Source organism: Zalophus californianus, chromosome 15, assembly GCF_009762305.2.
Source record: "Zalophus californianus isolate mZalCal1 chromosome 15, mZalCal1.pri.v2, whole genome shotgun sequence".
In the NCBI taxonomy this organism is placed as follows: Eukaryota; Metazoa; Chordata; class Mammalia; order Carnivora; family Otariidae; genus Zalophus; species Zalophus californianus.
The window spans coordinates 34,160,318-34,172,324 of NC_045609.1; the positions used below are offsets into that span (position 1 = coordinate 34,160,318).

The following is a 12,007-nucleotide window of genomic DNA, read 5'->3' on the forward strand; positions in this document are numbered from 1 at the left end:
TTCACGTTTTTTCCTTTAAAAAAAAAATTGTATTCACTTATTTGTCAGAGAGAGAGAGCACAAGCAGGGGGAGCAGCAGGCAGAGGGAGAAGCAGGCTCCCCGCTGAGCAGGGAGCCCGATGTGGGACTCAATCCCAGGACCCTGAGATCATGACCTGAGCCGAAGGCAGACGCTTAACCGACTGAGCCACCCAGGCGTCCTTCTCATTTTTTCCTTAATGCTTTGTGGCTTTACATTTCACATTTAAATCTGTGATCCATTTTGAGTTAATTTTTGCATAAGTATGAGACTAAAGTCGAGGTTCATTTTTTTGCGTACAGGTTTTCAATTGCTCTAACATCATTTGTTGAAAAGGCTACCTCTTCTCCAATGAATTGATTTTGCACTTTTATCAAAAATCATTAGGCAAGGGTGCTTGGTTGGCTCAGTCGGTGGAGTGTGTGACTATTCATCTCAGAGTTTTAAGTATGAGCCCCACGTTGGATGTAGAGATTACTTAAGAATAAAATCTTAAAAAAAATCATTAGGCATATTTAGATGGATCTATTTCTATTTTTTTCCATTGATCTATGTGTCTATCCTTCCACCACCACCACACAATTTTGATTAATATAGTTATATAATGTCATGAAATCAAGTATAGTGATTCTTCCCATTTTATTCTTTTCCAAAATTGTTTTAGCTTTTCTAGTTTCTTTGCCTTTCTATACACATTTTAGAATAGTTTTGTCAATATCTAGAAAAAAATCTTTCTGGGATTTTGATAAGATTTACATTCAATCTTTGTATCAGTCTGGGGAGAAATGACATCTTAACTATGTTGAGCCTTCCTGTACATGAGTACAGTATGTCTCTCCATTTATAAAGATTTTTAAAAATTTCATTCAACAGTGTATAGTTTCCAGCACATAAGTGCTATATATGTTTTGTTAAATTTATACTATTTCATTTTAAAAAGCAATTGTAAATGATGTATTTTTAGTATCAGTGCCTATGTATTTATCACTAGTATATGGAAATATAATGATTTTGTGCATTTACCTTGCATCCTATGATTTCACTTTTTCTTTCTGGAAGTTTTGCATATTCCTTGATATTTTCTACAGACAATCATGTCATCTGCAAATAGGGACAGATTTATTTCTTCCTTTCATATATATATGCCTTTTATTTCCTTTTCTTACTTTATTGCACTGTCTAGTGGTTCCATCTCTATGTTTACAAGTGGTGAGAGCAATCAGAAAGGATGAATACCCACCTTTTACATCAACATGGATGGGACTGGAGGAGATTATGCTAAGTGAAGTAAGTCAAGTAGAGAAAGTCAATTATCATATGGTTTCATTTATTTGTGGAACATAAGGAATAGCATGGAGCACATTAGGAGAAGGAAGGGAAAAATGAAGGTGGGGAAATCGAGGGAGAGACAAACCATGAGAGACTATGGACTCTGAGAAACAAACTGAGGGTTTTAGAGGAGAGAGGCGTTGGGGGATGGGTTAGCCCAGTAATGGGTATTAAGGAGGTCACGTACTGCATGAAGCACTCACTGGGTGTTATACGAAAACAATGAATCGTGGATTGTTACATCAAAAACTAATGATGTATTGTATGGTGACTAACATAATTAAATTAAATTTAATTTAATTTAATTAAAAAAATAAGAGTGGTGAGAGCAGACCTTGATTTGTTCTCAACCTTACGGGGAAAGCATTCCATCTTTTGCCATTAAATATAATGTTAGCCTTTGTCAGGTTGATGAAGTTCCCTCTACTTGCATTTTTCTGAGAGTTTCTATCATGAATTGGTGTTAAACTTTGTCAAATACTTTTGTTGTTTTGACCAATATGACCATATACTTTTTCTTCTTTAGACTATGAACATAGTAGAATACATTGATTAATTTTCAAATACTGAACCAAACTTGGACCCCTGGAATCAATCCCACTTCATAATGATGTATGATTCTTTTTGTTTATTCAAGTCTATTTTTTAGTATTTTGTTAGCATTTTTCTGTCTGTATTCATGACAGATACTGGCCTCAAGTTTTCCATTTGTGTACTGTCTTTGTCTTATTTTGGTATGTGTAACACTAGCATCATAAAATGAATTGAAGTGTTTCCTCCTCTTCTATTTGCTAGAAGATTGTGTAGGATAAGTGTTAGTTATTATTTTTAACTTTTGGTAGAATTCTTCAGTAAGACTCTTTGGTCCTGGAGATTTCAAATTATAAATTCAATTTCCTTGACAGTTACAGGGCAACTTTATTCATATAGGATGAGTCATGATTTGTGTTTTTCAAAATACTAATCCATTTTCTTGTCAAATTTATGTATGTAGAGTTGTTCATCTCTTTATTATTCTTTTAAGGTCTACTATCTGTGACATTATCCCATTTCATTTCTAATGAATAGATTATTCATTATATATGAATAGACAATAATAGATCATTTGTGGTGTCTTTTCTCTCCTCCCACTCCCCGCTTTTGGCCAGTCTTCCCAGAGGTTTGTCAATTTTGATGTTTTTAAGTAACCAGCTATGTTACTCATTTCATTGATTTTTTTCCTACTGTTTTTCATTATATTACTTTCTGCTTTTATCTTTATTTTCTTCCTTCTGTTTGATTTTGCTCTTCTTTTTCTAAATCCTTGAGGTGACAGCTTAGATTACTGATTTGAGACTTTTCCTCTATTTTAATGTATGCATTTAGTGTGATAAATTTTCTCAGCAGTTCTTTAGCTATGTCCCACAAACTTTGTTACCTTGTATTCTTATTTCCATTCAGTTCACTGTATTTTTTTACTTCCCTGAGACTTCCTCTTTGACGCATAGATTATTTGGAAGTGTGTCTTTTTTGTTTTCAAGTGTTCAGAGTTTCCTGTTCTTTATTACTGATTTCTAGCTTGATACTGTTGTTGTCGGAGAATACATTTTAATTCACTTAAATGTGTTGAGGTTGTTTATGACCCAGAATGTGGTTTTGGTATGTGGTCTAAGGGCTTTTGAAAATAATGCATGTCCTGCTATTGTTGGGTGTTCAATAAATATTTATTAGATATTGTAGGCTGATGGGTACTGTTGAGTTTTCCTATATCCCTGTTGATTTTCTATTTAGTTATTCTACAAATTGAGAGGGGGGTGTTTATGTCCCCAACTAGAATTGTGGATTTGTCTATTCACCCTTTCAGTTTAATCAGTTTTTGCTTCATATATTTTGCAGCTGTTGTTTGGTGTATGTATATTTAGTATTACTATGTACTCTTGGTGGGTTGACTCTTTTATCATTACATAATCAATTTCTCTGTCTCTGGTTATTTTCTTTGCCTACTTTATCTGATGCTAATACAGTCACTTCCACTTTTTGATGAATGTGTGCATATATATCTTTCTCTAACCTTTTACATTTTACCTGACTATATGGTTATATTTTGATTTTCTTGTAGGCAGCATATAGTTAGGTCTGCCATCTCTGTCTCTTGATATATTTAATGTAATTATTAACATATTAGGGCTTAAGTCTGCTGGAGGTTGTTTCTTCTCTCTTTCATTTGTTTTCTTTTTTTCTGCTTTCCTGTGGATTGCATGAACATTCTTTAAAATTCCATTTTAATTTACCTATAATACTTTTAAGAGTACCTATTTGTATAGGATTTTTTAGTTATTGCTCTGAGTACTGCATTATATATATATATATTACTTATTACAGCCTATTACAGATGTCATCATTTCAGTAGTTTGAGTACAGAAACCTTACCTCCCTTTATGTCCCTTTGCCTTTCCTGTTTACAATTGCTTAAAATATTTTCTCAGTATACCTTTAGAACTGCATCAGTGTTATACCTTGTTTCAAGTGTCAAACACAATTTAGAAAACTCAAAGAGAAGGAAAGCTTACTTTATTTATCCAAGTTTTTGCTTACCACATTCTTTCTTCCTTCCTGGTGTTCCAAGGTTCTTTCTTTTATCATTTCTGTTCTGTTTAGAGAGAACTTCCTTCAGCCATTCTTTCAGGATAGGTCTGTTGGTAACTTTGTTTTCTTTAATCTGAGAATGTCTTGATTTTCCCTTCGCATCTTTTCTCTGGGTATTGGATTCTGGGTGATAGTTCTTTTATCACTTTGAAAATATTATGACATTCCCTTTGGGCCTCCGTGGTTTCTGATGACAAACTGATGTCATTCTAATTGTTTTCCTTTGCTTTCAGATTTTGTTGTCCTCAGTTTTCAGAAGTTTAATTATGATGTCTCAATATGGATTTCTTTGGGTTTATCCTACTGGGAGTTTGATTATCTTCTTGAACCTCTAGGTGTATGTCTCTTGCCAAATTTGGGGAGTTTTCAGGCTTTACTTCTTTGAATATTTTTTCAGTCCCACCCTTTTCTCCTCTCCTTCTGAGACTCTGATAACCCTATTAGATCTTTTGTCATAGTCCCACAGGCCTCTCAGACTCTGTTCACATTTTTTTTTCATTCTATTTCCTCTATATTATTCAGACTGGGTATTTCTGTTATTCTGTCTTTCAATTCACTGATTCTTTCCTCTGTCTCCTCCATTCTGCTATTGAACCCATTTGCTGAGCTTTTCATAAGTTACTGTATTTTTCTGATCTAAAATTTCCATTATGTTCTTCTTTATATCTTCTATTTCTTTTTTTATTTTTTATTTATTTGAGAGAAAGAGAATGAGAGATAGCACGAGAGGGAAGAGGGTCAGAGGGAGAAGCAGACTCTCTGCTGAGCAGGGAGTCCGATGTGGGACTTGATCCTGGGACTCCAGGATCATGACCTGAGCCGAAGGCAGTCGCTTAACCAACTGAGCCACCCAGGCGCCCCTATATCTTCTATTTCTAAGAACTATTTCTCTGCTGAGTCTATTTTTGTCATTTTTTCCAGCATGTTTGCAATTGCTTACTGATCCATTATCATGGCTCTTAAAAATTTTTGTCTAAGAATTCTAATATATATGTGATCTTGGTGTTAGCATCTACTGATTGTCTTTTAAAATTCAGTTTGCAATGAATCATTGAACACTACATCAAACACTAATGATGTACTCTATGTTGGCTAACTGAACATAATTTTAAAAATTAAAATAAAATGCTAATACAGTCAAAAAATAAAATTGAGTTTGAGATCTTCAGGTTCTTGGTATGATGAGTCATTTTCATGTAATCTTGGACTTTTTGTATGTTATGAAACTCTGGACCTTAAACCATCTGTTTTAGCTGATTTTTTTTTTTTTACCCTGCTCCAACAGAGGAAGGGGAGGGGCACTGCCCCATTGTCCCCCATTATTAACTCCACTCAGCCTCTATTGATACCTGAGGGGGACAGTTCCTCATTACTGCTGACGAGGGGTGAGTTCTGGTTCCTTACTTCTTTTCCACTGATACCACAGTGGGTGTAGGCTCATTACCACTAGGTGACAGTAAGTATCAATCCTACTTTAGGCCTCCTCTGACACCACCCCAGGGGATAGTAGAATGGCATCTTGTTAATGCCAGATTGGGGCAGAAATCCAGGCTCTCTACGTGGTCTCCATTAAAACCAGATGGTGAGAGAGAGGCCTCATGACCAGACAGCACAGAAGCCCTGGCTTCCTATTTGGTATTCTTGAACCTAATTCTGGGGCACCTAATTTCAGCTGGGACACCTAATTTCAGTTTTACGAGAGTTTAAGTCTAAGTCCTCCATTCAGCCTGAGTGTGAGTGGGGCCACATTTTTTTGTTTGTGGTGTTTGGTTAGAGCAGAGCAGTTAGTAAGTTTCCAGTCTTGCTAGACTGCGCTTTTCCTGGTCTTTGGTTAGAGCAGATTTCTTTTTTTTTTTTTTTTGGTCTGCACTCATTCATGTTTCCAAGTTACTGGCTTCTTCAGCGTCAAGTCTGGGATATACAAGACAAAAAGAAAACCCAAGCAACTCACCACTATGTCATTCCTCATGTCTCATGTTTCCTTCTTCTCTCCACCTTTCAGAGTCCCTTATGTTTGTTTTACATATAAAGTCTGAGGTCTGCAGTTGTACTTAGTGAAAAGAATAGGGGAACATATATATACTCCAGAGGTTCTGCTTTATTATTATTATTATTTTTTAAGTAGGCTCCACGCCCAGCATAGAGTCCAACATGGGGCTTGAACTCATGACCCTGAGATCAAGACCTAAGCTGAGATCAAGAGTCGGACGCTTAACCGACTGAGCAACTCAGGCACTCCCAGAGGTTCTGTTTTAAATCCTTTTTGAGGGGCGCCTGGGTACCTCAGTCATTAAGCATCTGCCTTCAGCTCGGGTCATGATCCCAGGGTCCTAGGATCGAGCCCCACATCAGGCTCCCTGCTCGGCGGGAAGCCTGCTTCTCCCTCTCCCACTCCCCCTGCTTGTGTTCCCTCTCTCACTGTGTCTCCCTCCGTCAACGAAATAAATAAAATCTTTAAAAAAAAAAGAATAAAATAAATAAATAAATCCTTTTTGATTGCTAATGACTGCACTTGAGAGCATAAATGCATCTCTAAGTATTACTTTAGCTATATCCCACAAGTTTGATATTTGGTGTTTTACTGTTGATTGATTCTAAATGCTTTATAGTTTTTCTTATGATTTCTTCTTTGTCCCATGAATTATACGTAAGTGTGCCTTAAAATTTCCAAATGGATTATTTTTTTCCTATGTTTTTATTATAGATTTCTAATTTTGTTGACTTGTATTTTGGTCAGAAAACAGTCTGTATGCCATTGATTCTTTGGTATATGGCAGGATTTGTTTTATTGCCTAGTATTTGGCCAGTTTCTATTGTATAAATGTTCCTTGTGTGTTTTAAGAAAATACATATTATTTAATGATTGGCATAACCTTATGATTATTACTTATTAGGAAAGACTTTTTTCATCTATCCAATGGCTAGACACATATGATGGGGCATGGATTATTTTTCTAGTCCATTCTTTTTGAGAGTCTTGGCTTGTGGTAATGGGGTTGATCTCAGTCTCAACTCCCATCTACAGCAGCCCAAGTTCTCTGTTTGTCTAAGACCACTAAAACCCAAGTCCCTAGATTTTGGAGTACTGCTCTTTCCCCTCACACCACTACCCTCCAATAGCAGCTGTTCAAGAGTTTCAGGTTTCAGTTCCTGCTTTGCTTCTGGAACAAAGGACTGGACCTTTCTTTCTCATGGATTCAATGACACATTTAAAACAGTGTTCCAGTTCTGCCTTTCCCATCTAACATGCCAGGGAGGAAGGCAATTAGGACACTGACACTCGTCTTATTTGGGGTTGGGAGTGACAGAGAAGCACAAAGCAAAGAAGAAAGAAGTAGAAAGGAGTGATCAGAGTGTGGATCAGATGGATGCCTCCATGGGTGACTGATTCCCAGCTAGGCCAGAGCTAGGAATCACTTTTCTGGAGCAGTGCTTCCTGGGAGTCACCGAGACTTGTTCCTACATGCAGCTTCCTAGGATCCTTCCCTGGCAATCATAAATTTAGTGGTCTAGGGTGGGACTCTGAAGACTACTTTCTCCCAGAGCCTCAGGTGACTCTTATGGAAAAAAAAAAGTTTAGAATGCAATGCTCTAGGATACTCTATGATTCCCAGGACCCACTTCTCTCGGTCAGGGATCTTGGAATCTGGTTTTTTGGCAGGCATCACAGGAGATGTGCCACTAAAAAAATAACAAAACAAAAAATAAGAGTATAGGTTAAAACAAAAGCCTTAGACTAGTATATAGGTGTAAGAAGAAAGTATGTCAGAGATAATACAGTGTACTTAGAAACTGTAAAAGTGTGGATACAGAATTCATATATCCATTTTTTCATTCATTCATTGAACACTTTTTGAGCCCTTTTATGTCCCAGATATTTCTAGGCACTAGACATTCTGAAATAAATAAGACACAGACCAAATTTCAAAAAAAAAAAGTATATAGAAGTACTGTATACAGAATTACAGATAGGGTTGCCAAGTAAAATACAAGATGCCCAATTAAATCTGAATTTCAGATAATCAATGAATAATTGTTTAGGATAAGTATGTCCCAATTTTTTTTTCTAAATCTGGCAACCCTAAATATAGGAATATTTGGGAAAAGCTCCAACCCAGCTTAGGAGATAAGGGCTGCAAAGTTCAGTCAAATGTCAAAAGGGCTTTGATACAAACTGATTAAAGTTAGCAGGCCATGGAGACTGCTGCCAAAAGCAGGAAGGACTCAAATTATACCCCATTATTCCTAGGTGAAAAAGGTAAGATGTGTTCATTTGTCCCCCAAACCACTACTAAATACCTCAGTATCTCTTTATAACATACTCAACATAATTAATACTTTTAGTACCACAAGGACTTACAGAACACAGGTTTGTGGGCAAGGTCATCTAAAGTAATTCCTCCTTCAGGATTGTATTCAAAGCTGCTCATGAAGTTGTATTTTGCAGTTCCTTCTGGAGAAACCGTAACTTTTGCAGAGTCTCCCAGAACCACTTGATTGAATTCTGCACGAATAAAAGTAACTGGAGTATCTCCTTTAAAACCTTTCTGTTGACAGAAAGATACCACTTTACAATTATACTCAAATAGAGAATTTTCCTACACATCTGGCAACTCATTTTGACTTAACTACATAGCATTTTTCCATGTTTTCCTAACAAGCTATATCACAAATACAAAAGGGATAGGTAGGTCATTAAACAAACCTAGTGGTAGCTAACTGTAACATTCTATTTAAATGCCATTATGTTGGGAATTTTTAAAAATAACTTTTGTGTTTATGTGATTATAAAAGTATATTGTGAAACATTTTAAAAAGTGAGAAAAGCACACAGGAAAACAAATTACCTGTAATCTCATCCTAACATGCAAGCACTATTAATACTTTAGATTTTCTAGTGCTTTCCTGTGAATATATATATGTGTGAATACACACACACACACACACATTTATACATACCTTTTAAAACAAAGTAGAGATCATTCATTACATCCTGTTTTGGAATGAGCTATTTGACTTCATAATAGTGAATGAATATTTTGCCATTTCATTATTCTTGTAATTTTTAAGTTACCTCATATTGTAGTTTTATTATTTAAATTCACCAAATGAAATTAATCACAAGAGAAACTTTGGAAGAATTCAGATCTTTTTCAGAAGAAAAGGCCTGCTGTCTAGGAAAACAAAAATCACTTCTTGTTTCACCCATTAAATGTAGTATTCAAACTGCCAGGTATTTTACACACATAGTGATGTGACCTGCTGACTGTATGGTCTAACAAAAAGGAAAACTGAGAAAGAAATGCCATTGCAATGTTAAGACCAGCCAGTCTGGTGTTATAGGAGGGTGCAAAAGCATTCCTCCCACTAGTGCTCCCAATACATCTTCATGCAACCTGCAGATAGATATTTGACAGGGAAACCTGAACACAAAGGCAAATATACTTTCAAGAAGAATGAATAAACTAAGAATTCCTCTAATTTCCAAAAATAACTTTACCAAGTCATATCCGTCTGTCACAGTGATCTGCACAGGTCTGCCTGTTGATAACACCTGCTCCATATCGGCAGTTGGGCAAAGTCCCTCTTGTCTTCTTTGGTCTCTGTAAACATAATGAATCAACCTCTTCCCTCAAGTACCACAGCTGCAGAAGTACCCACATTACATAATAACCAATACTACGGGAATATGCCTAGGAAAATGCCATAGCTAGTCCAGCATTGTCCAGCATTGTTTTTTGCCCTTTCCAACCTTTGCTGATAGAGCCTTACAGAAAGGATTCCATCAGTTAGTGCTAACATGATCTCTATGCATATAACTAACCCATCAAGCACAAATCATTCCAAGACGAAGAGGATAGGAATGTCATCTCCCTTACTTCCCCCATCTTTCATAGTATTCTTTGATAGACTTTATGTACAAAGCTCCCCTCAAAGTTTACTTAATCTCTCACTTTTACAAAAATATACTTCGATAACAGAAAATAAACAGCCATATAGAATAATGGTTAGTCCACCAGCAAAAGTTCGGACATGCGTCTTATTTAGTCAGAGATATCTTTTAGTTATTTTAGAACACTAAGGACACAATTTCAAAAATAAACTGGATACGTTTAAGAAAGATTTTCTGCCTCAATTCAAATTGGAACTTAAGGCAATTCAAACGTTTAGTGAGGACATACTATGTGTATCTAGAACTGGTGGTACAAAAAAAGAAGGCAATACTTTGCTGTCCCCAGGCTTTATAATTATTCTGCCTCTTCTCAGCTACTCCCTCACTTTCAGTCATCTAAACATCTCAGATCATTTGTTCAACACCATGTCTCCAGGCTCATTCTGGGCCAAAGTGACTGACAATTCTCTTATAAAATTCACATTAGAAATCACCTTTTACATTACTCCCCTTCTTTTCTTTTCAATAGTACCACATGAATTAGGCCTTCAGTAGCCTGACCCTGGACAAAAGTCTAATTTCTCTGAGCCTCAGTTTCACCTTCTGTAAAAAAGATAATATAAATTCTGGTGTTTCACATTTGTTGTGAATATCCACTAAAATAGTAAAACTGCTTCACCTATGAAGTAGAGCACAAATGGTATTATTAATGCGCACTGTTTTTCTGAATGCTCAATTACTCCCTTCAAGACAAGTAATCTCACTCATATTTACAGCCCGAGTGCCCGGCACTATGCATTGTCTTAGCAGGATATTTATTGTATAATGAATGCAAGAAATCTGGCTGGTTACTTATGGTCAGGGCAGTCAGGTGGGGGGGGGGGGCTCCTGTTGCACCCAAGAGGCATGCATTTCTTGTCATATTGCTCATATGAAAATGCAAGGGAGGGGTACCTGGCTGGCTCAGCTGGAGGAGCATAAGACTCTTGCTTTGCGGGTTTTAAGTTCGAGACCCACGCTGAGTGCAGAGATTACTAAAAACAAAATCTTTCAAACAAAAGAAAATGCAAGGAACAGTCACGTCAGAAACAGGTTGGATGGGGGCGCCTGGGTGGCTCAGTCCTTAAGCGTCTGCCTTCGGCTCAGGTCATGATCCCAGGGTTCTGGGATCGAGCCCCTCATCGGGCTTCCTGCTCAGTGGGAAACCTGCTTCTCCCTCTCCCACTCCCCCTGCTTGTGTTCCCTCTCTCACTGTGTCTCTGTCAAATAAATAAAATCTTAAAAAAAACAACAGGTTGGATGATACGACGGATGGGGTGTCGTCTGGGGACAGCGGCGCAGTGTGGACCTACTGCAGGGTATCTGGGGCAAAGCCGGAAGGGGGTCTAAGCCCGGCTTCAAGTGGGAGGCCTGGGGTTGGCAGGAGCCTCGGTGCTTAGCGGGGTCGGTGGCCTTTAGGTCCGTACCAGAGTGCCCTGTGTGGTGCGGCCTTGAGTTTCTGCCCGGCTGTAGCTCAGAAGAGACTGAGGATACGGGGTGTGGTCGCAGGGCCACGGTGGAGAGGCCGGGAGCAGAGGGTTTTCTGAAGAGTGTGGATACGCCTGTCTTACCTGAGGCTGCCGCAAATGTGTTATGCGCAACTATAGCAACTAATTACCTCTCGCGAGAATTTAGTTCTGGCAATCACAAGTTTATCCCAAGACTCGCGATAAAGTTTTCGGGAAGGAAAACAGCGGTTCGGGAGGTTTCTGCGCACGCGCTCTGGAACTGTGTGCATGCGCGGCAGGCTCCCTGCTCTAGGTCATTTTGTCCGCAGGTGCAACTTCCCCTTGGCATAAGCCCTGAGGTTTACAACTTTTGATCTTGTTTTCTCAACCCCTTTCTTTCAATATCCATACATAAATAGAAAAACCAAGAGGAAATTTAGTTAAAATAAAAGCCTTTACTACACGGTTTTGAAAACAGGTATTTTAAATCCTTCTCCATGAAAAATGAAGATTAACAGTATTTTAAAGTGACCCTCTATGCTAAACGAAGTAAGTCAAATACCATATGATTTCAGTCATATATGGAATTTAAGAAACGTAAACGATGAACATAGGGGGGAAAAAAGAGCAAACCATAAAACAGACTCTTAACTA

At 37.6% G+C, this 12,007-nt stretch overlaps 1 protein-coding gene across 8 annotated transcripts in view; it reads right to left on the minus strand.

Moving 5' to 3' along the window:
* The window catches only part of CFAP70 (cilia and flagella associated protein 70), a 104,011-nt gene extending 92,272 nt beyond the window's left edge, over positions 1 to 11,739 (minus strand). For 2 of the 8 annotated variants that reach the window (XM_027597204.2, XM_027597210.2), the window contains exons 1-3: positions 11,333 to 11,737; positions 9,474 to 9,576; positions 8,334 to 8,520 (exon numbers count right to left, since the gene is read on the minus strand). In XM_027597204.2, the coding sequence (XP_027453005.2) occupies positions 8,334 to 8,520; positions 9,474 to 9,536 (250 nt within the window). In that variant the 5' untranslated portion in view covers positions 9,537 to 9,576; positions 11,333 to 11,737. Of the gene's footprint in view, positions 1 to 8,333; positions 8,521 to 9,473; positions 9,577 to 11,332 lie in introns of all 8 variants that reach the window. The other 6 variants (XM_027597202.2, XM_027597208.2, XM_027597207.2 and 3 more) reach the window with 5 other exon arrangements.
* Between the last annotated feature and the right edge of the window lie 268 nt (positions 11,740 to 12,007).